Below are 25,130 nucleotides of genomic sequence, written 5' to 3'. Positions count from 1 at the left end.
AGAGCGTTTAGCGCTGCGCTGAAAAAGCAGTACTAAACGCTATACAAAAATGTGGTTTGGTGTGTTTTTTGGAATGTGTAGCACAAATTAATTTGATATACATTGATTCCTATGGAAATAAGTACCTCTAGCTTCATTGGTTTCGAGTTTAGCCGATTGCTTTCGGACAGATTACCAATGAAACTAGAGGTTTGACTGTATTACGTTTTGATCCTATATATTGGTGGAGTCTTATATAGAAGCTGCACAGCTATTTTAAATATACCTGGAAACCGGGTGTCCAGTAAAAGCTTCTTTATGAACTTTTCTCTTAAAGCGTACCTAATAAAGATGAGCGAACATACTCGTTAAGGCGATATACTCGACAGAGCATCGCCTTTTTGGAGTACCTGCTGGCTCGTTCCTGAAGATTCAGGGGAAGGGGGGTTGGGGCGCGGGGGGGGGGGGGCAGCGAGGGAAAGCGGGGAGGGGAGTGAGAGAGATCCCCCTCTCTCTCTCCCTCCCGATCTCCTCTGCAACCCCCCGCGGCCTCCCCGAATCTTCAGGTATGAGCCAGCAGGTACTCGAAAAAGGCAAAGCTCTCTCGAGTATATCGCCTTACTGAGTATGCTTTCTCATCTCTAGTACCTAACTTTCCGATGACTTTTCATAATAAGCTGCAGTTTTTGTGTACATGATCAATTACACTATACATGTTCATTGTATGAATTGTATGCTCTAGAGAATCAGAGTGAGGGTTATTCAGACGACAGTATGTGCAAAAACGCTCACCGCAGCTCAATGTATTTGAACATGAGCAAGGTTTTTGAGGAAGATATGTGCGCATGTCTGCGCAATGTACTGTACTTTTTCTGCATGCAGAACCAGTTCACATGTGTATGCAACACAGTATTTCCGTTGATTAAAGGCTAATTAACCTAATATTGTCCAGATGTATTTTTCCCCACGTTTTGCACAGTGTTTCATGCTTCCCTTTGTGTATTTGGGCACCTCCTATAGACCTCTATGGGAGCCTTTGCTGCGCAAAACGCAGAAAGATAGAGCGGATTCTACTGTTTTCCACATGTGCGAAATGCACAGGAAAAATGCACTTATGAGAACGGGCCCATTTCAATGGGTTCTATTTTCTGTGTTTAGTGTGTGAATATTTTACATGCGTAATAACACAAGCAAATACGTTTGTGAGAAGACGCCATAAAATGCAGAGACAAGAGGATGTCAGAATACCCTGTAATATTAAATAAAGAGCTAAATGATCCGGCTCAACAAAAAGGGATGGCATTCCCATCACTACTGTGCAGGCTGTGTCTGTGTCTCTGTGATATTCTGTTCTCTCTGAACCGGTAGGGGTCTTCTGTTGTGCTGTGTTCAGGGAAAACTCTAGATTCTACTCTCTAACTTACTATTAAGCACAATTAGTGTGAATCGTAGCTTCTGTCTTCCTGTGCCTCTCTCCCCTTTTCTCTCTATGGCTTCTTGCAATCTCTGTTACTAGAGACCGGCATCACTTGAGGACAGGCAATGGACAGCAAATTGGGGGGAAGGTAAACCTCTGGTGGCCAGAACTTTAGAGGGATTTTTCAGCATAAAAACACTATTTTAGGTAAACAGAATGAATTACACTTTTGATAGTTATCACACTGGCTATTGAATAAGCACAAGTTGTTTGAAAAAATGTAGTGACCGTTTAACTCCTCTATCAGGAAATTCCTCCATACATGCTTGTGACAACCCCTTTACAGAATGAAATTGAAATATTGATTCTACATTTTGGTACAGTAAAAGAGACAAGAACATTTTTGATTTGCTCTCTTAACTTTTTATTAGTCTACTCAAAGAATTCAAGAAATTCAAGTTGAAAGGAGCTGTTTCTACTGCTACACGTAATATATTGTGCCGGGTTCTAGTTATGTGATAACACCAGTGCTCCTTGTAGATGTCACAATAGTGTATGATACTCAGAAAGGCACCTTGCAGAAGCTAGAATAAATCTTTCAGGCAAGCTTGTATTGAAGATGCGAAGAAGATTGGATACTGTGGCTACTATCCATTTGGGATTAAAGAAGACATTTGCAGGCATGCCATTTTTAAGTCCATGAGACCACCTTCACGTTGTGGATTTGTTTAGGGTACTATAACAGACAAAAATACAAGACATTATCAGTATGTTATTATATACATTGCTATCCAGCTGTCTATTATTCCCCTTCAGTGCTGATCTCTGGTGAGTGCGGTAGAGGAAGTGGGGATTACTACTTTATGGATGGCACAATTGGGGCATGGTTAACTTGGAAGGGCATAATGGAGGCACTATTGCCTTGTGGAGAGCACAAAGGTAGCACTAGTATTCCGTATAGCACAAATGTGGACACTCTTACTATGGTGGACACTGAGAGGGGCATTGAAGGTAGTAGCAGGATGGAAAGTGCAGGGACGAGTCATGGCTCGAAGAAGTCTTTATGGAGGTCTGAGTCCAGATGGAGAAGGAAACCAAAAACGAATAACTCCAAAAAGTGAAGATGCCACCTGTGATCACTGGAGATAACTGCACTGTAATCACTATCACTGTGTTGAACTGGCATCTGACCATAATATGGTGATTTCATTATAAACTAGATCTAAGACTGTATTTAGGCCTGTCATGTTATAAAAGTTGTATTATGGAAATATAGTGTGTCTGACTGATATATCTACATATACATTACATCTCTTTTTTTTCTTGGGTAGGGGTGGGGGTGGGAGGAGTTGACAGAACATATGTATTGTGGTTGGCTTGTGCCTTTGCTCCTTTATTACTCTAAGAACATTCCTCACTGCTAGTGCTGCATCAGTGGGTCATTTGAGAGACTTATGGACTTTTTACATGCAGGCACAGAAGCTATGACCATGTGATCATCAGCTGGAAATTGCCTTTGATTGATAGCTGTACTTCTGCACCAACAGCCAACTACAGATGCAGCAAAGTTTGACCTGAAACTTAACATGTTAAGAAAAGTTCTGTGCCACAGCTTATTTACAATTTCAGTATCTTTAAAATAGCTATTGGTGTGCTGACATAGTAGCTTTTCAGTGGCTTGAGATACAACAATTTGTTGCAGAAGGTTATCCCAGTCGAGTTAAACTTCGCTACATTTACAGTAAATATAGTTACAGGTATTAATTTTAAATCAAATTCGGTGACTCATTCTTTGAGCGTATTGGGCTCATTTAAGGGTTACATAGCAGCATTCCAAGTATCCAGGAATTACTTACTGACTCCTTGAAGTACAATGTCCACCTAAAACATACAAAACTGCGTTACAAATCCAAGCTACAACTATCCATCATACACAGTTTTGCATCAAATGGTGAAAACACTTACCAGAGTGCACATGACTTCCATTACGAGGCGTAAAACTAGTGTTTCTGGCTAAGGAAACAAATGATGAAAATTAAAAACCAAATCAGAGAATTTCTCAAAACTGGAGTGATGCTATTAAAGGAATTAATAGACTGTAAATGAAGAACAAGTCAAAACAAACACAAATATTTTCATTGCCAATCTTTTCAGCCTATTGGCAATATCCAACGTACGTGTACATTGGATGTGTGCAGGGTTTGAATGGAGCAGGCCCAGGATCCGAGTCCACTCCATGCACAGGCAGGTGTCAGCATGCAGAAACTGAACAACTCTCATTCAGCCGCTGCATGCATTTACATGGGAAGCTTATCATTCAAATTCCTGCCGGAGTGCAAGAGTTTGAACAAAAATAGTCCGGTATAAATGAGCCATTAGTGTGCAGCTCCATCTGGTGACACCCAGTTGTCAACTTGATTTCAAGGAGGAATAACAGAGGGACGACAATGCAGATTTCTAAGAAAAGAGGAGCCAGAATTCTTTTTCATAATGAATGTAGATATTTACTAAAACAGATATGTCAGAAGAGGTGACAAATGATTTTTAAGTGGGTTGTTAGAAAACTAGTCCAAATGTATTTTTGTCTTTGGGAATTTAAATTTATTGGGGACAAGGACTGACATTTGTGATATCAGTCCCTGTACGCTCCGTGGAATATATTATCCTAGTGTTGCACTTCTTGATTGGCCAGGTGATAAAATCATCACAATGTTTGCCATATCAGATTGGGTAACTCCAAACCGATCCTTTGGATGAAAGTCGTGGTAAAATTGAATTTTCCATAAGGCCTGGCATGCAGCCAATCAGCAGCCAGGGCATATTGATGATGTCACCAAATGTGTTCTCCATCTAGTATATCAGCTGCAGTTTCATTGGATGCCTGTATCACATGACCCAGCCATATATTAGATAGGCACATTGTAACCCTGTGGCCATTTTACAGTTGAGCACAGGACAGGCTGTATTATGTTTATATGCCTATATAACAAGTGGTCTGTTAGGGACTTTCTGCACAGGATATATTACTGCTGGGTGTGAAAGCTTGTATACTAGCAGAGAACTTAAACAGGGTTCTATTAGAGGGAGCAAAGAAAAAGCTGTGTCGTATTTATACGCCTTTTTTTGAAACATGGTCTGTGCATTGGGAGATGGTATATTTCTGCTGCTGTCACCGTACATAGCAGCAAAGCGGACAGACAAAATACTCTTTGGTGTGGGGAATATTGCAGCTCTTTGTTTGTGGCCTCAGACGTCATTCAAAGTCGCCATTCCGGCGCTACGGAATATTTGAAGACATTACGCAGCTAGCAGTCTGTTTAGGGGAATTCAATTACACTGCGCCGAATATGGGCAGTTAACAAATATGCAAGCAATACAGTGCAGCTTTGTTTTCTCACATATTATGCAGTCCAGGGATTGCAGTTTATTAAGTTGGCAGTGTTTTTTTTTTTGTTAATATAAAACATAAAGATCCCTTACATTCTGATTGTCACTCTCTACATTCTAAAGTAGCCACTTTTACAGAAGTGTCAAATGATTTCCTGATGGCTAAATTGAATGGCGACTACTCTCTACTGATCCTCCTGGATCTCTCTGTGGCGTTCAATACCGTAGATCACTAAATGCTCCGCTCTATCTGCCTTAAAGATACAGTGCTTTCATGGTTTTCCTCTTGCCTTTCTGACTGCTCGTTCAGTATATTATTCGCTGGCTCTACATCTTCCCCTCTCTAATCCATCCTGAATGCAGCAGCCAGGCTCATCTTTCTGTCAAGCCGCTATTCTGATACCTCCACCCTGTGTCAGTCACTGCACAATACAGTCAAATACAGAATACAATTTGAAGTCCTCAGTCTTATCTATAATGCTCTCCATAATGCTGTGCCATCCTATATCTCCTCCTTCATCTCTGTCTACTGCCCTACTCATGCCCTTTACTTGGCTGATGACCTTAGACTAAATTCTTCTCTAATCCGGACATCGCACTCCTGCCTCCAAATGTTTCCTGAGCCGCACCAGTTCTTTGGAATATGCTACCACAATGAGGCTAATTCTGAACGCCCAGAGCTTTAAGCATGCCCTAAAAACATATCGTTTTAGGGAGGCTTACCATATTTCCTATTCTGAACTCTCCATCGACCCTGTTTCTACACTCTCACTCAGAAACCCCTTCTTCCCACTGTGTCCCCCACACACTTCATCACATCTCTTATCTGTGTTTTCACAAACAGCTGGTGATCCACTCACACAGATTTATATATGTAGAGTATCCTATATGTAGACTTCCTTATAGTCTGTAAGCTCTTACAAGGGGGCCCTCACCCCTATTGTTTTCAGTGACACCCGTGTGCTACTATTGACCCTTACACCACGCTAGACTATTTTGACTAATTTTTGGGAAGAGCACAGGGTTCCCCAGATGTGTGGCTGTATTCGCATGCAATGTGGGGAGCTTTGGCTGCATTGTGGAACTTCTGGAGTATGTGGCACTTACCTTACTAGAGGTCAAGGTTCCAGGATCAATTGTAGTTAGAGCATTAGCAATCTATAGAAAGAATACAAATAGTGAGAGAGCTTCATGAATAACCATACATCTCCATATGTACTTGATTAACAACCTCCTAGGATAATATAGCATATGATATATCAGCTTTGAGCATTATACTGTACATAGATTAGAAGGAGAGAAACCAGGGTTTCTTTAAAGGGGTTGTCCCGCAAAATCAAGTGAAGTTAAACACTTCTGTATGGCCATATAAATGCACTTTGTAATATACATCGTGCATTAAACATTGGCCATACAGAAGTTAAATACTTAGATGACCTGTGCGTCGCGAGCACGCTGGAGCGGCCCCATTCAACGGGACAGAAGAGGCAGACTGCGCAAGCGCGTCTAATCAAGGAAAAGGATTTGGCCGGCGCCAGGGAGACGGGGATGCCAACACAGGGGGGGGACCCCCTGTAGGTAAGTATATAACTTCTGTATGGCCAATGTTTAATGCACGATGTATATTACAAAGTGCATTTATATGGCCATACAGAAGTGTTTAACTTCACTTGATTTTGCGGGACAACCCCTTTAAGTCTGTTGTCTTTAAGTCTGTTTATAATAATGTTACTTTGTTTAATGAATTCCTCATTTTGTACAATTTCGTCTTAGTCTTTAAAATTGAGCGTACAGCAAATTAATTTTCCAGTTTTTGAAATGGGCGCTCTTAAAACTGAGGTAGCTATTTGTTTCTGTAAATTAAAAAAGAGGTTTTATTAAAATTGCATTGACCTCATTGTACAGTATGAGATCCAAATACTCTATGTGAGTGACGAACTCTTGCCCGTAAAAAAAGATTAAAAGAATTTTCGTTCAAATGCATGGTAAAATGGTTAAAATTTTCTTCTGTACCTTTCCATATAAAAACTAAATCGTTTTTTTATCTCTTATTAAAGTTGATGTTTTTTAACCATTTGTGTTTGGATGTGATGTATTCTTTCTCGAAATACACAACATATAGATTTGCAAAGCTTGGCGCGAATTTCGTCCCCATAGCGGTACCTTTTACTTACCACCTTTTTGAACAAAAATTCATGCCTGGTGCAACCGGCCCTAAACTTCTTACGGCTCCTTCACATTGGCGATCCCAATTTTGCCACAAGAAAATCACAGCAAAATCGCATCTTTGTTCACGCAATTTTTGAGCGTCAGCGATGCTTTTCCCTGTCCGGCTTCACACTCACGAGAAAATTCGCTATTTTTGTTGGTTGGTAAAATAAAAAAATGTATTAGGAGATAATTTGCAAGGGCGGCCCCATGTTTTGGACAGCCAAGGGCCTCCACAGACTTGGAGTCGGGAAGGAATTTTTTTTTCTTTAAATGGAAAAAAATTAGCTTCTACTTCATGGATTTTTTTTTTGCCTTCCTCTGGATAATCATTTGGAGGTAATAGGCTGAACTGGATGGACATTAGTCTTTTTTCGGCCTTACATACTATGTTATGTTACAGGGTTTAATCTGGCACTGTTTCCGATAATTGATGTCCCCGGGTTACCGTTTTTGCTGCCAAAGGAGTATGTATGTTCCTACACAGTCTGATGCTGGCAGGACTCTTTAAAAAGTTTCAGACTGTACAAGGACAGGTGCCCAAACAGTAACACCCGGATGTAAATTTTTTTAAAAAATTTCTAGTAAGGATAGCACAGTGGTTGAAGACAACTACTGGATGGGTTAAAACTAATAGATTATTTGGGGTCCAACTGCTAGTACCTGCACTGATCCAGAGAACCTGGGACCCATGCAGGGTAGTTTCTTTCTGTTACTGTAATATTGCAGAGAATGAAATGCTGCTCATTTATACAAGGCTCCATTTATTTCAATGGGGCTAATGATTTTGTACTCGACTATCTTTGTCAGCTTACTTAGCTTTTAGGTGTCCCCACTTCCCTTCTGGGTACTCTCCTTGGGGAGAGACTATACCAGTGTTGGCAAACTTTTTAGAGACTGAGTGCCCAAACTGCAACCCAAAACCCACTTATTTATAGCAAAGTACCAAAATTTCAGGGGCCAGGGCTTATCACGTTGTATGATTTTACCTTCGTCATTATAAAATGGAAAGGGCTGTTTCAAAATAGACAGAGTGCAGATTTTGACTGCTTTTTAGATGCAGAAATGCTGTGGAATTTGCCACGTAAATTTCTGCAGCATTTCTTCCATGTATAAACATACCCCAGCAGTAATAGTGACCCCCGACAGTGGCCCCAGTGGTAATAGTGACACCCCCACAGCGACCTCAGCGGTATTAGTGACAGCCCACGGCGGCCCCAGGGTTAATAGTGACAGCCCACGGCGGCCCCAGGGTTAATAGTGACAGCCCACAGCTGCCCGAGCGGTAATAGTGACAGCCCACAGCTGCCCGAGCGGTAATAGTGACAGCTCACAGCTGCCCGAGCGGTAATAGTGACAGCTCACAGCTGCCCGAGCGGTAATAGTGACAGCTCACAGCTGCCCGAGCGGTAATAGTGACAGCCCACAGCTGCCCCAGCGGTAATAGTGACAGCCCACAGCTGCCCGAGCGGTAATAGTGACAGCTCACAGCTGCCCGAGCAGTAATAGTGACAGCCCACAGCTGCCCGAGCGGTAATAGTGACAGCTCACAGCTGCCCCAGCGGTAATAGTGACAGCCCACAGCTGCCCCAGCGGTAATAGTGACAGCCCACAGCTGCCCCAGCGGTAATAGTGACAGCCCACAGCTGCCCCAGCGGTAATAGTGACAGCCCACAGCTGCCCCAGCGGTAATAGTGACAGCCCACAGCTGCCCCAGCGGTAACAGTGACAGCCCACAGCTGCGACAGTGGTAATAGTGACAGCCCACAGCTGCTCCAGCAGTAATAGTGACAGCTCACAGCTGCCCCAGCGGTAATAGTGACAGCCCACAGCTGCCACAGCGGTAATAGTGACATCTCACAGTGGCCCCAGTGGTAATGCTATTACTAATGGGGCCAATACAGAGGACACTATTACTAACAGTACTCTCTATATCAGCCCCAGTAGTAATAGCGCCCCCCTGGGAACCATATACTTACTCCCTCCTCCTACTCGTCGAAGCACTGCTGCTTGCGCTGATTCCAGGTGCACACTATGATGTCAGAGACCTCCTCTTCCTGCTCTCGTGCAACCATGGAGGAGACGTCAGGAGAGCAGGGGGGAGGATCCCGGCTGCACACTGATGTCATGGATCAGCACTGCTAGCAATGCCACTGAATAAATACCAGCAGGGGAACTGCGGCACACCTGCTAGTATTCACTACCGTGGTGTGCAGCTGCCAGCACACGTGCCAGCAGGGAGTACTTGGTGTGCCGCCTCTGGCATGCGTGGCATAGGTTTGTCACCACTGGACTGTACCATCCTTTAATCCACTCATCCCCAAGGTGTTCGCACACACTTTTTGGGCGCTCTCCTTAAGGAGACAAGACACCACTTCTGACCCACATTATAGTCCCTTCACAGACGAAGCCAGAAACCTACTGCATACTGATGAGGGGCAAGCACCGCGAAACAGTCTGTCTATGCATGATTTTTGGCTTGATTTAATATTCCCAATCATTGAGGACCTGTTATAAGGTCACTTTGAATTTAAGGAATGCTGCCATCCAATAGATTGCGCTGTACAGGTATTTTTCCATCCTTCTGATTTGCATAAATTTCTCAGAGAAGCATTGCCTTATAAGTCTCCTTATTTAGCTTCTAGATGTCCCCACACCCCTTCTGGGTGCTCTCCTTGGGGAGAGACTATACTTTTCCTTGATCCACTCACCCCCTAGGTGTCCCCACACACTTTTTGGGTGCTCTCCTTATGCAGACAACACTGCTTCTGACCTGGAGTCACAGTCACTAATATGTGGCCAGCGGTTCATTCACCGTGACGTTAGAGCAGTAGGGGGAACCAACCTGCATTCAGAAATGGGTGGGGGGCATGGATCCAACAATCTTGGGATCAGTTGTATCCCCACTGATCTATGAATTTTCACCCATCCAAAAGTTGGCTGAAAACTTGAAAAACTTTTACTTTCCTGAATAGCCCTTTAATGTTGCTTTAAGGAGTAAAAGAATTTTAAAAGGACTTACATCATCAAGCTGAACATCAACCAGAGGTCCTTCACCAAATAAACAAGAAAGTCTTTGCTAAAATAAAAAAATACACTTTAAACATTGTACACGAGTGTAAAAAACAGATTCTTAAGTCAAAAAGACAACCACATTACTGGTGAAGGCTAATATTGATTGGAGATAATTTTGTTATTAAACTTCCCCTTTTTTAAGTATTATCATTTTCCACCTATCTTTACAATATAAGAACACGCAATTGTGGTGATGGCCTCAAAATCAATATTAAGTCAAATATTACATAGGCCAATGTTAGGTATTACGGTATATGAAATATTAAGAAAACCGTCTTACCAAAACCCTTTTCAGATCTTCCATGAAAATACTTGCATCCTTATTCTATGAAGTTATCAGAATAATAATGTTATTTCTTAGAAATCATTAGAATTTATATAGAATAGCAATAAACCTTCTATGCCAAGTATTAAGCTATTGTATAAATTTGAAGCTACAAATATCTTAAGTTTATGCGAAAGGATGTGAAATATTTGTCAGTGATGAATGTATAAAGCATTATTACAGACAAACAGAATTATTACACTGTATGATGAGATTGAATGGGTGAGTGCTGCTTCTGATTGGCTGAGCGCAGGGACCAATCAGAGGCAGCTCTCAGCTGTCATTTAATAGCTGAGAACTGCCTCTGATTGGTCACAATGCTCAGCCAATCAGAGGCAGCCCATTCAGCAGGCGGGAGGGGGGGGGGGGGGTTGTTAAATCTGCTGAATACTACTGAGAGCAGTGCAGGGACAAGAGCTCGCTGGATGCCGCTGAGCCCCGGCAGCTGAAGAGAGGTGAGTATTCTTTTTTTTTAATTTGCTCACCATTTTTTCTTGTTTTTCAGGGAAGGGTTTATATTTAACGCCCTTCCATGGAAAACAATTACAGGATGCTAGCAGCTGGATCCCCTGCCGTAGCTGTCATCTGTGACAGCTGTGGTAGGGAATTTTTTATTCCCCGCAGGGATGAAGAATTCCTTTGCTGCATCTGTCACAGATGTGGCAGGTGCAGCAGGGAATTCTTTTTCCTTGAGGGGATGACGGAAACAGATGTGTTTTTTCCCCCCTACGGGGACACGGCAAAAATTCTTGTTTTGCAGGGAAGGCCTTATATGTAAAGCCCTTCCCTGAAAAACAATTCAGGGGTGCCGTCAGACCATCACCTTCAATGGAGCCGCCGGCAGCAGCCACGGCTCTATTGAAGGCAATACACGGACCTTCATACACACGTACTGTATTTTTGCACGTACATAGGTGCGCACCTATGTACGCACAAAAACACGCTCGTGTGAAGCCACCCTTAATTATTGGTTATTTCCTGTATCCAAAAATATACAGATAGGTGAATATAGATTGTGAGGCCCCATGGGAACAAGAGATGTAAAGTGTTGTGTAATATGCATGCACTATATAAATAAAAAGGTATTATTCTTTTCATCATGTAGCACATGTAGCACCAGCTGTCTGGAGCACTCCTTCTGAGTGCCAGAGGGTGCATTGTGCCATAGTGACAGTTATATTGCTTTCTTCTACTGTTGTTGTTGGCCGTTTAGTCATTTACGACCCTTGGTGACCCTAAATGCGAGCCCCCTCCGTGTTATTCGGTTTTGCACGACTTCTTTCATTTGTGTGATATCCATGCCAGCATCAGTTTTGACAGTGTCCACTAAGCATTTACAATTCGAATATTAGCATATTTTTGCTTCCTTACCGGACATGCTTGGAGTTTCAGGTCAATAATAAGTTTTGGAAGATCTCCCTAGAAGTAAAATAACACATTCTGTTTATCTCTTTGTATCCAGAGAATTGCTAGTAGTATGTGACAAATGATTTCTGCAGTTAAATATTTTTTACATAAAACCAAAAAACCTCATTTAACTCTTTCCCTACCGTTCTCGCATGTCCTTTCAGTTTAACCCCTTAACGACCATCCATAAGACATTTTACGATGGCCATGAAGGGACCTTATTCTGATGCATAACATAACTTATCACAGAGCTGCATCAGAATGATTCCTTTAGGACAAAAACACATGGTCATAGGCACAACTACACTCGCCGCTACAGCGCGTAGATGCGCATTAACAGGCTTTTTCCTTTTCTTCTCAGGTTTTTCAAACTCCATGCTAATGCGCAGGAGTTTAAAAAAAACAATGGGACGATAGGTCCTGTCCTATCTTTCCTGCACATAGTTAATACTTGTTAGTTCCTCCCTAACTTCGATCAATATTGATAGGTTCATAACAGAAAATCGCTATATACCAGTGGAAAATCGCGGTGATTTTTCGCTGATGTACATCAGGCTGCGCTTTCCATAGTTATCCTATGGAAAGCGTTCATTGTGTTACCCGCGTGTGGATTATCGCTGCGGGGTAACGCAATAGAATATCACCCGTGGACAAAAGGCCAAACACAGACAGTTAACAGACATGTCTTGGCTTTATGGGAGAAGTTGCTTACATAGAGCATTATCTGATCACCAGGCGTTAGAGAAGCCAAGCAGCTTCATTCTAATCAGATCACTAAATAACCTTGTTGACAATGTTGTCCAGTTCAAGTGAATGGTACAGTGCCGCAATACCTTGCACTGCAGCTACAAAAAGTACTGCATTTGTACTTTTAGCTGATCGGTGGAGGTGCCGAGAGTTGCCCCTAACTGCTCTACTATTGAGGGCTTATCCTAAGGATAGGCCATCAATTTTAACAGGATATCTAGCGCCTTTAATGCTACTATTAGATTTACTAGACTAACGTTTGTCATTCATAAAGTCATAGATATCTATTTACCCACGAAGTGGTATCATTGTGGCTCTTGCTCTTTAGGAATATTTTATAACATACATTGTGCATTTCTTAAACCTCAGTCATACTTACCCCTATGAGAAGAGGCAAGCAAGTGGGTTTAAAGAATTTCTCTGTCTGGAAAATAAAAGAAATTTGCCAATTATTACTTCAAATTTTACATGCTGGTTTTCTAGATTTTTCAATCAGCTTGAAGCTATTCATGTCACATAAGCATTGTGTCTAATGCAGAGCTTCTCAAACATCACTCATTGTCAAGAAGAAATCCCTCCCTAGAAGGAGTTGTCGGTATGAAATGTAACTTTCTCTGTGATTGTAACACTGATATAAGTAAGTGATTACAATATCAGAGCAAAGGCATCATTTATTGCAGAAAACTGACCCCCTGAAGGGAATCTCAGGTACCCTGTTGTATCGCCTCCAGCTTGGATACAGGATGTGATACGGATGGGCATGCAGGCTCTAGGTACCCTGTTGTACCTCCTCTGGCTTGAGAAAGGCCGATATAACGGCCGAAACGCGTCGCAATAAAAAGGAATTACTATATATACCTTCTGAATTCTGCCTGCTACCTTGGATTCAGGGGTGCTTAACCACTAGCACCCCTGCGAAGTAAGTAAACATCCACATCATATACACCTCGTTTGCACTACCTTGCATCATCTGCCATTTTCCAAAGCACAGGAGCGCTGGTTAATTTTCTGTTTTTCACATTGATCTATCCCTATCCCGTGGTGGTTTTTTCATCGCCGGGAGCAACCAAGACGCTCTCCTCAGGATGTCTCATGAGACCGGTGTGAGGAATTTCTTTCTGGATTGACACGCCATCTTGGATATTGACGCACGGGCACCCCACAGACGGGCCCGGCGTCACGGGGTGAGTTACCTTCTGCACACGATTGCCCCATATTTATTTACGTATATTCTCTGTATTTTTTGACAACCACGTCTTATCCATTTCTTGGAGCGCTATCCATCTTTATCTTCTTTTTGGATACAAGATGTGATACAGGCAGGCATGGAGGCTCTAGTACCCTGTTGTACCACCTCTAGCTTGAATACAAGATGTGATACAGATGGGCATGAAGCGATACAGGTTCTGTGTGGTATCCTATGGCATATCAGTCCACATTTGATGTAACTGAACCTCCAGATCGTGCAAACTTGTAAACAATGTAGGGACTTTCATTCTGCTGATACAGAATAGGTGATAAATATCTAATCATGAGGGCCCCTACAATCACTTAAATGGGGTTTCTGTGACCTCCGATCGTCCTCACAGCCATTAGGAGTTTAAAGCTGTATCCGCACGAGCTACAAAAGCTCGCTACAATGTGAAGCCCATGGTTTCCAATGGGTTCTTTCAGGCTACAAAACATAGTGATGAATGTGTAGCAAGATATTGTAACCCAGGTGAACAAGGCCTAAATGGAACTGTGTTCACACATGCACCCTGCCACTTCATTCCATGTCTATACGCCTGATGGAAGCAGGATATAGTGAACTAAGGCCGGCTGCACACGACCCTGATGGCCTCTGCCGTGGAATATTCCGCGGCGAAGCCCATCACAGCGCCCCCCAGAGACCCCATACTTACCAGCGGATGCGGCGTCCTGGGTCCCGCATGACGCTTCGGCGTGACGCGCCGCAGCGTCATGTGACATGCCGGCACGTCACAAGACACGCCCACCGTGTCACATGATGCGGCCGGCCGTGTCATATGACGCAACGGCCGCGTCATATGAGGCGGCGGCGGTAGGCGCAGAGGCGATTTCACGCTATCTTCCGCTGTGCTACAGCGGAAGATAGCGTGAACGGACGGCTTCCATTGACTGCAATGGAAGCCGGCTGCGCGTACACCCGCGGCAAATAGAGCATGCCGCGGGTGAGGACGGGAGATTTCACGGTGCGGAATTCCGTGATGGAATTCCGCACTGTGAGCATTGAGCTATTAGGTTCAATAGAACCTAATAGCTGCGGGCAATGCGGCAGACATTCGCCGCGTAATACGTCCGTGGGAAGGAGGCCTAAGTCATTTAAAGTGCAGAATAAAAATTTGTCCTAAAAACCTCCATGTACATTCTTGGTTTTGTATGTTTAAAAACTATGTCAAAATTTGGCCCACATTTACCCTACAGAAAACAATCAGATATCGCCACATACATTTTATGTTTTAGAAAAAATATCTTCAACTGTATAAGAAAAAAAAGTAGTGGAAAGACGCCTTATTTGTCTCCATACATTTACAAAGTAAGATAACAATCTAGAGAAATAGATCTCATACCAGTTTGCAGGTTGCTTCGAAAACAACTTCAGGTAAACCAGACATTTCCTGCGCATTAAAACAAATGTTACAAAATTGCCAAATAATGTCAAGCAAGAAACAGAAGCAGCAAAAATCTTAGGCCCCCTGTCCACGGGTGAACTTTCATTGCGTTCCTCACGGCGATAAACCTGCCACGGGGAACGCAGTAAACGCTTTTCATAGCGTTGCTATGGAAAGCGCACTCCCCCTGTCAACGAGTGGCGAATCATAGCGATTCTCCGCTCACGGACGGCAAATCTCTGCAGTGAGCCTATCTGTCAGATAGGCTCAGTGCGGAGAACCGTCAGCTGTCTCCTGCTCCTGGGCGGGGGCTCCCGCGGCAGATCGCCAATCGACAGGCAGCCTTACAAACAATTGATATAGGCAAAGCTTCTTAGGCCGAGTCAGATTCCACATGCGGGTGGCCCCCAACCCTGTGTATGGCACGTAATTCTGTTGCATATGACCGTGTACTTATGCAGGCGGTCATGCGCAGTACACCTTTTTTTTGTATTTCTGCTTAGCCATGATGTAAGTAACAGCAGCCCATATGCAATAGGCTCTATGGTCGTGGATTCCACTGTAAAATACAGCACGTTGCCCTTTTTTTTCCACTTGCGGAATACGTAATTCGTACCTGTAAGTGTAAAGTAAGCTTCGAAACAACATGCCTTCCAATGCCTACGTATTACCGTGGATTGCCCATGCAGATGGTGATCGCGGAATCCGCAATTAAAATCTGGTTGTATGAGACCAGGCTTATACAGTTAGCTATTTAGTTCATTCCTAAAAACATTTAGGAAATTGCAATCCCTGACCAACAGCGTCGCTCCATATGAAAGCTGGCCTCACACGAGCGCAAGATTTGCGCACAGAATATGCAAAGAATAGAGCCATTAATTTCAATGGGTTCATTCACATTTCCATATTTTGCACAGGCATTTTGGTAATGCAAAATAAAAAAAAATAGAAAATCCTCTTTTTTTTTGCATATTTGCACACTTAAGATCCCCATAGAAGTCAATGGGAGGTGCGCAATAAGCAAGGAGATGCATGAAAAACTGCATAATTCCATTGGAAAAAGAACACATCTGGAACTCATTAAGACTTTTTAGCCATTTCAATCAGTGCGTCTGTTTGTGGTGTACAAATTAACATGTCTTGCACAAAAACAATAAGTGACAACAATGTGCATGCAAGAAGCACAGTTCATTCTACAAAAATGCAGAGCTCAGGCACATGCAAATATGGAAGCACCCGTGTGGAGCCAGCCTTAATATCAAAGCAAAAATGTGAATTCCCACTTGTGAATCCAGCCTTAAAAGTGTCAACTTTGGTAAATCTCATTTTCTGGATTGCGCCCTTGCTGATAATGGGGTATATTGCTGTTTCGAGGATCACACAACAGTATCCATCAGCAAGTGTTAGATTTTTCTGCAGCGCTGCCAAAGGTGAAGCAAGGTATTACAATGTACCCATTAAAATGAATTGGGAACTCCAGAGCAATTAACTCACTATACAGTTATTCTTTGTTCTTGTGAGCTGAATTGTGACTCCTTTTCTGATAGATTAGAATTCCATAATTTTTCACTATAGGTTCCTTTTATAAAATGGAGGCTTATCACCTAATTTCCTTGTCTCAGACACACACGGTCTGGTTTCATAGAAGCCAATAATCTTACCAGTTTGTTTTTAGCATGTAGAAAAACAATCTGAGTAAATCTAGTCCAGCATGAGATCATAGTAAAGTTGTGGTTCAATTAATCTCTACTACGACATATGGCATCTTAAAGGGGTTCAATTAATCTCTACTACGACATATGGCATCTTAAAGGGGTTGTCTGATGTTACATTTAACTGTGTAAAATTAGAACCCAATGGATTAAAACAACAAAATAAATGATACTTATTAGTTCTCTGTCCTGGAGATCCAGCATGCAGCCTCACGATTCTTCCGGTCTCCGCTGACAGTGGAAGTGGGGTGACCACTGCCTGTCAATCAGAGGCTGCAGTAGCACTGGTTGTTCTCCTGGCGCCAGTGCTCACTTCCTGGGTGTCATGATGCCAGGAGTGCCACACGGTGATTCTGTGTGGCCTTTAATTGGCAGACAGTTGTCACCTCACTTGCACTGTGTACAAAGACCAGGAGAACTGTGAGGCTGCAGCGCTTGGTGCCTTGGGTTGAGGACAGATAAATAGTGATAAGCGATTAGTGAAATGATTGTTTCAAAATAGTGTACCGAGGTGTAGGGGGGAATCATAGCACACGGGTGTCACTGAAAACAATGGAAGGCCCATATAGGGTCTCCTAGATCAAAAATGACACCAAGGAAGACAGCAGGTGTGCTGCTTGTTTTAAAAGCAGTGCCATACATTTTATAAGCAGAAATTCTGCCAGGTGAAAACATTCAGCTGTAGAGCAATCAAAAATCTTGCTACGCAAGACAGATGTGCTGCTTGTTTTACAGGCAATGTCATAAAATTTGCAAAGGACGAATTCTACCCGGTGAAATGAACAGGATTACTCCAAGGAAAGGCTCTTTCTTGTGCTTTAGAAAATTTTCATTTTGGGAGGAGGAAGAAAAATGGTGGAAGCAGGAGAGGGAGAACAGCAGCAATTCCACCGCCACCAGGAACAGCACCTTGAGGGCAGAGTCTACTCCTTGTGGAAACATGAAAGCTACTGCTCCACATTTCCATATTGCCAATTTTTTTTATTTAGGGGGAAGTAGCAGGAAGAAAGTTGGCAGGAGAAGTTTAGACACCCAGAAGTCACCACATTTAGAGGTCCCTCTGCACTGTCGGAATGAGATTTATCATTTTGTCCTTATAGAGGGGATCAAGGAGGGTGGACACCCAGTAATGATCTGATGTTTCTGATGTGGGCTATGCAATGGTCCCCCAGCAAGCACTGCAGTATAAAAACATTCATATGCCTTCAAAGTGCCTAACGGTGATTGCCCACATTCCATTGTCAGGCCCAAGAGTGTCTCCTGGCTGGTGCCGCCATCCACGTAGAAAAGCTGGAGTCAGTGATGGATAGAAGAAACATTGCCTAACCCCCTCCCCTGCCTCTGAGCCTATATTATCCCCCTCCTCTTCCTTCTCTATACTTCTCTCTTTGTACAGAAACATGTTAGAGAAGACGCCCCCTTTCTTGCCCCAAACCACCCTCCCTGTGGTGTTGAGTAATGAAAAACTAGCCAGACAGTTGGGCAATCGGTATCCCTTCCGCCTCCTGTGACAAACACATATCATTGTCTCTGAGGCCCTGTAGCATCTGTTCCAGCAGGCAGACAACAAGGATGGTCATACTGATCAGTGCATCGACACAACTGACCATTTTGGTCAAATCCTCAAAGCAGGCTAAAATGGCACACATATCTGATCTGCAGCCTCTCCACAGGCATCAAGTGACTAACCTCCATGCAGTGTCTGCTAATGGCATATACCATCTGGTATTCTATGATCCCTCTCTACTGATGGCTTAGCCTCTGCAACATATACAATGTGGAATTCCACCGTGTAGGCACGTCACAGATAAGATGGTTGGATGGTAGCCCGAATTGTTACTGCACCTCTATCAGACGAGAGACAGCTAGATGAGAATGCCAAAATTGTGAGCACAGGTTTCTGGCCTTTTCCAACACTGGATGTAAATCTGTTTAGGAAGAGCTTCACTACCAGGTTCATCACATGGGTTAGGCAAGGTATGTGTGTGAGATTACCGAGGTAACACACAACTTTGCCTAGCTTCAAAATGTGCAGGGTCTGCCACATGTCAACCTACAGAGCCATCATCAGCTCCTCAGCCGTATGGCTGCACTCCCCAAGACATATCAATTTGATGACTTCATGTTGGTGTTTACCATGTGCATCATTGTATGGGAGTCGGATTTTGTCACATATGGAAATCTGTGCCAATATGGAGCGTGTTGAAAGGTGGTATGAAGAGGTGGAGGAAGAGGAGAAGGGGATAGACCAGGATGAATGTCTCACAACTCTTGGGGTACCATGAAACATGGACCACCACTTTCAGCTTCAGGCTCCACCTGCAGGACATTGATCCAGTATGCCTATGTCTTTCATGTACATTATTTCAAGACTCTACTACCCTGTTTCCCTGAAAATAAGACATACCCTGAAAATAAAACATAGCGTGATTTTTCAGAATTTTTGAGGATGCAAAATGATTTTTCAGGCTTTTTGAGGATGCTTGAAATATAAGCCCTACTCCAAAATTAAAGGGGTTGTCCTGATTGGCTGGAATCGGCACGTGACGGGGCGGAGCTACACGGAGCCGGCATTCTACACGAGCGGCCCCATAGAAGACTGCAGAAGACCCGGACTGCGCAAGCGCGGCTAATTTGGCCATCGGAGGGCGAAAATTAGTCGGCTCCATGGGAACGAGGACGCCAGCAACGGAGCAGGTAAGTATAAAACTTTTGATAACTTCTGTATGGCTCATAATTAATGCACAATGTACATTACAAAGTGCATTAATATGGCCATACAGAAGTGTATTGACCCACTTGCTGCCGCGGGACAACCCCTTTAAGCCCTGCTAACAGTTAATTTAAAAAAGTCAATTTAAATAGTGTCCAGGCAGCTATACATGTAAAAAAGTTAAACCTTTTTGAACAAAAATGAATATAAAACACTGTCTTATTTTCAGGGAAACACGGTAGCTAATAAATCATGTTTTACTACAAGGTAGTGTAGAATTGATCTGAATAACTGCGTTTTATATATATGTGACTGCAAAAAGTCTATATATGTGTAATAGAAATAACTTACCACAACCGGTCTTAAGAGCGTAACAAGATATTTTACGATTTCTGCAGTAGTTTTTCCAGCCGTTTTCTGAAATTACATATCATTAACATGTTTAAAAGGGTTTTCTGAGGTAAAAAAAATGTATGGGCAGGGAATGGTCTGAAATAAAAAAAATAAATCCCTTGTCAGATGTCCCTTTAGACCCCACAGAGGATTAGAGCTAACTCTGAATGCGGCAGTTACTGTTGGTTGTTAGATTGAAAGATTTTAGAAATATATAACGAGTTTGCCGAATGTGTAAGCAGACTTCTCATAGAATAAAACCAGCAACGCCGTAAATGCCCACACCTATCTGCAGCATTTTAAAACATCCTGCAGAATACCCCCTCCATGCTGTCCTCGCTTAATCAGAGCTCTGTGACCCAACTGTCTCTAGATACACTATCTTGGCATGCATGTGCGCGTGACACACGCCAAGATAGAACATGCCGTGATTTTTTTTCTGCGTGGCTTGTGTGAGCGGCAGAATGAAAGTGTATGGGAGATAACTACAAACTGTGATGGTATTACCCAATGAGCATACAGTCGTGTGAGCCCGGCCTGAGTAAGAACACCATTGTTTAGGGCAGTTTCACATGAATGTATCGTAACACATACGTAACATGGATTCATAATACAGACATGTTACGGGTGAAATTGCAGCCGTGTCCAATCAGTTTTTCGTCATTTTTTGAATCTATATTTCATAGCGGTATCAATGTTATAGTGTTTTACTTCAATAGACTTTGTAATACCGCCGTAGTGCGACCCCCATAAATATACGGTACAACCGTCTGCTGTGGTCACATTTGTAAATCTCCAGCACTAATTCCAGTAATAATGGGTGGGCAATCATTCTTTGATGACTCTGTAGCTAACAAATATTTGAATAAAGGAAGAATGTTTACCAGCACATCAATACCCAGGATGTCGGCAGCTAAACAAGTAGTTTCACGCTAAAGTGATTTGAAAAGAAAAAAAGAAAATAAATTGTACATTAATATTCCAAGGATACATGATATCAAGTCTACAATATGGTATTACACTCGAAAATCCTGTGGAGTTAGGGCTCATGTCCACTACAAAAATGGATTTAGCAAATCCTCGCGAGTGTCCCAAATGTGTGATCCACGCCCATAGGGATGCATTGGACATACCTGCGGATGTCATTTTTCCCTGACACGCGGATCGCACGTGTGGGAAATCACCCGCAGCATGCTCAATTTTCTGGGTGTTTCCCGCACGGACGGCTCCCGCAGGCTTCCATTGAGGCCTGTGGAAGCTGTCCGTATCCACAACACACCCGCAGCTGAATTTCTGCTCTGCCGCGGGAGAGCAGGAGTTTAAAAAAAAAGGGTGCACGGCGCTGCTGGCGTGCCGAGCACATCCGCCGAGCCGAAGAAAGAAGATCCAGCCGCGGCGGAGAGCAGATCCGCAGCCTCCGGACAGGTAAGTAAATATTATTTTCAGTCCTCATGTCTGCGGGAAAGGAGGCACCCGCTGCGGGATTCTGCATGGAGAATCCACGCGGGCATGAATTCCCCAATGGATATGAGGCCTAAATATTGAAAAAAAAATGTGAAATTACAGAAAGGCATAAATGCAGAATTGATCAATTTAGAAAAAAAACAACTTACCAAAACATTGCTGGTTGACGTTAAAAGATCTTCCCATTGTTGATCATTCAGCTTGCCCTGAAACACAGTACAAAGATTACGAGAGATGGAATACTTGGAATTTGTGCAACATTGTGTAATATAATAGCAAAATCTCTACACAGCAATGGATTTTCAACCCATTCATGATTGGTGTTATTTTGATGGCCATATGTGATTATGATTATTACTTCCTTTACTTTTCTAAATATGGATATTTTATTCTACTGAAATTTAAGGCTTATTTAGATGGGTAAAACTTAGCTCCGCCCACCCCTCCCATTTCAAACAGTGGCGAGGAGTGGAGAGGGGGCGGGAGCTCAGTGCACTATTCCCGTCCCGCCTCCTCCCCCTGCAGAGAGGGACAGTGTATATAGGCCAAGCGTGAAAACCCAGCCGATATACAGACGTCTGAATAAAGACTTCAACTGAGATATTTTGCAGGTCCTATTTAAAAAGAAAAAAGTCAGCAAAAACAGAAACAAAAATGTTTAGCATTTTTAACCATTTTATCCCTTTTAATTAATGTCAGATTATGCTTAGGGTGGTTTCACATGGGCAATAAAATAATGCGATTTTTGCATAACGCGAGAGTGAGTAAAAATACATGATTATCAAACCAATGATTTTCAATGGTTTCCTTCACATTTGTGATGTTTTCACTCATGTGATCCTGCGAGAAAAAAAATTGCAGCATACTCTAACTTTCTGTGATGTGCAATTTTTACTCTTCCATGTTTCTCTATAGAACCTCCTTTTTATCGCAACGCAAAGCACGAACTTGCGATATTCGTGTAATTTGATGCGTTTTTAACATTAGAATGTCCTATTGACTTTTGCACTAAAAAATTGTGAGAAAATGGCAAAATGGCAGTGATGTTTTGGCGATATCGCAATTGCCCATGTGAAACTACCGTATATTCTGGCGTATTATTCTGTCGCCTTATATGACAGGAATACGTTGTAAAAAAAACCAAAACAGTACTCACCTCCCCCGACGTTCTGCAGCGCTGCTGCAGGGTATTGCTCCCTCCTCATCCCCAACAGCGCATTGCTTCAGAAAGCTAATGCTGTGATTGGCTAACTCACGCGGCATCAGGCCACGTGACCGCAAGATGGTTCCGACAAGCGGCGTCCGCGGATCCATGTGAGTGTTAACTAAATGTATAAATGTATGTCTTGTTAATGTTGACTTTATGCTTGAAGAGGGCGGTTCAGTCCGCTGAAACGCGTAGCAACTACTAAAGCAATTATTAAATAAAATATAATTATATGGACCTCCGTGTCCGTTGATATCCTGGGAGACCACGAGCGCTGGGGATATTTTCTTGGCTTCTGGAACGTGTTTATGCAAACAGCCGGGTGCGGGCTGTTACCCTGATGATCGCTCTCCGGTAAATCCGGATAGAGAATCCCTGGAAACTATTACGAGCAAACAAGGATCTAGGTACCGGTGGACCCTCTTGGCAGGGGGTCATACCGAGCACCAGGTGAGTACTTGTATTCACGTTAAATTTTTTAAAATTCATTACGGACGAGTAGGCGCTGATTTGTTTTTTTATATTCTATCCCCTTTGGGATTCATATTCCATTTTTTCCTAAAATAAATGCTACAACCGTTCTCGGTGTGCGATTCTTGCTCATGTGATACACATTTCTATAGATTTTAGGAATGTATATTTACCACTCCAGTGTCATAAGTGCATATTAATGCTGCCAGTCTTATAAGCAGTAACGATGATTCCTATTAACAAGGTAGAAACAGAAATTTAGAAGTTAATGAAGCTTTTGAAATGTCAGTATTGCATAATCCATTATACCATAGAGTCATCTGCTAAATGTCTGTACAACATACTACCAATAAATACTCATATAATTGTATTTAAAGTAACAGGTTCATGTAAATGATTTAACTGAGAAAAAGGAAAATACAAGGCACACAGCCCATCTGTAATACTCATGCATAGTGCCCACCTCTAATAAATAACTTAGAAGTATTTCCCTACTGCAGTAATGACTTGTTGCATTAAATTCTATTGTATCTCCATTCTGCTGTTACTGTATGATAAATACACCCAGAAGATATATATATATATATATATATATATATATATATATACACACAATAGACAACAAATTCTGAAGGCAGGTCCCACATGAAACTGAAATAATGGAAAACACTGATACAAAACCTTCAGGTCATTGATTAGACAGTTATTTAGAACATCTGGCAGAGGTGGTATACCTACAAAGAAAAGTACAATAAATAAGACATAACTCCACAATGTTCTGCAATGTTACATAAAATCAGAAAATGGAACTTCATGTTTGCAAAAAAATGTCTATAGGTTTTTAGTTTCTTGTGCTTACCAACTCCAGCTACATCAACCCCAAGAGCACCAATGGCACTGCAGCTGCTTACAGCTACTACTAAAAGTACAACAATGGTCTTCATTGTGTCTGGATCTTGGGCAGTCTTTAAAGTCACTTGAAGTTTCCTGTGACTTGAAGAGAATGGGACTCTCAACTTATATTGCCAAGCTGCACAGATACTCTAAGGACCGTCACGTAGATCCTACATTCTGGAGTTTGTTTAAGCATCGTGAGTTGCAAAAGTAAACAGCGCAGATTTGCCAGTGACTTTGGCATCAGCTATAAAGTCTAAATATTAGTTATGGAGAGAACACTGTCAATTATCTTCAAAGTTGAGCACATCAGTAGCAGTTGAAAAAAAGGTCCACTGTTCTGGTGCGGAAAGCGATCTGATATGGATTGTGTTGTGACATTATACATAAGTCATTTAAATGATACTGAAAATCACTGCCCTTCCTTTTACAGACTTGGTCCAGATTCTAGAAAATAAAGTTTAACTATTTTGCTGCCAGAGAGCTCTTCAATTTTCACCTGCTGTGGCTGAAATATACTTATTATATATTTATGATATCTGATTTAGACAATTAAAGCCTAACTTGAAAAATAAAATATTCCTCATGCCTGTATCCCTCGCATAGCCTCATATATGTTACAAAGGTACACATTCTGAGGCATTCAAATAGTGGTATCCTTATATTTGTAGTGCGTAGAGATGAGCAAGTATGCTCGCTAAGGGCAATTGCTCGAGAGAGCATTGTCCTTAGCGAGTACCTGCCCGCTCAGGAGCAAAGATTCTGCTGGCAGGGAGCTGCGGGGGAGAGTGGGGAGGAACGGAGGGGAGATCTCTCTCTCTCCCTCCCCCCCCCCCCCCCGCTCCCCCCTGCTGACTGCCGCAACTCACCTGTCACCCGCGCCAGCAGCCGAATCTTCTCTGCTGAGCGGGGAGATACTCGCTAAGGACAATGCTCGATCGAGTAATTGTCCTTAGCGAGTATGCTCGCTCATCTCTAGTAGTGCACAATACATGTGTCCAGCACAGGCCACATGCACAAGATTATGGCTGTCTGTTGGCCTCAGATCATCCAAGGCTCTTCACATTGTGTTTGAGTCCCACATTCAATGTATCCGTA

At 42.7% G+C, this 25,130-nt stretch overlaps 1 protein-coding gene across 1 annotated transcript; it reads right to left on the bottom strand.

Moving 5' to 3' along the window:
- Nucleotides 1-1,812: 1,812 nt before the first annotated feature.
- Nucleotides 1,813-24,222, bottom strand: LOC136610592 (ranaspumin-like). The gene is made up of 15 exons (XM_066589816.1): nt 23,998-24,222; nt 23,820-23,872; nt 23,312-23,371; nt 21,610-21,666; nt 20,881-20,928; nt 19,955-20,020; nt 15,137-15,184; nt 12,925-12,969; nt 11,763-11,810; nt 10,347-10,391; nt 10,014-10,070; nt 5,891-5,941; nt 3,362-3,409; nt 3,253-3,277; nt 1,813-2,132 (listed from the first exon to the last, which is right to left on the bottom strand). Exons 1-15 carry the CDS (start codon nt 24,080-24,082, stop codon nt 2,125-2,127), a joined length of 744 nt encoding a protein of 247 aa, XP_066445913.1. The 5' UTR covers nt 24,083-24,222; the 3' UTR covers nt 1,813-2,124.
- Nucleotides 24,223-25,130: the final 908 nt, after the last annotated feature.

Source organism: Eleutherodactylus coqui, chromosome 2 (assembly GCF_035609145.1).
Source record: "Eleutherodactylus coqui strain aEleCoq1 chromosome 2, aEleCoq1.hap1, whole genome shotgun sequence".
Taxonomy (NCBI): Eukaryota; Metazoa; Chordata; class Amphibia; order Anura; family Eleutherodactylidae; genus Eleutherodactylus; species Eleutherodactylus coqui.
This window is presented reverse-complemented; position numbering and strand designations above follow the sequence as displayed.

Coding starts and splice junctions, on each gene's coding strand:
- LOC136610592 (XM_066589816.1), bottom strand. CDS start 24,082: ATGAAGACCATTGTTGTACTTTTAGTAGTAGCTGTAAGCAGCTGCAGT. Junction 23,873..23,997: donor GGTTGATGTAGCTGGAGTTG/GTAAGCACAAGA, acceptor TTTTCTTTGTAG/GTATACCACCTCTGCCAGAT. Junction 20,021..20,880: donor TCCTGGGTATTGATGTGCTG/GTAAACATTCTT, acceptor ATGTAATTTCAG/AAAACGGCTGGAAAAACTAC.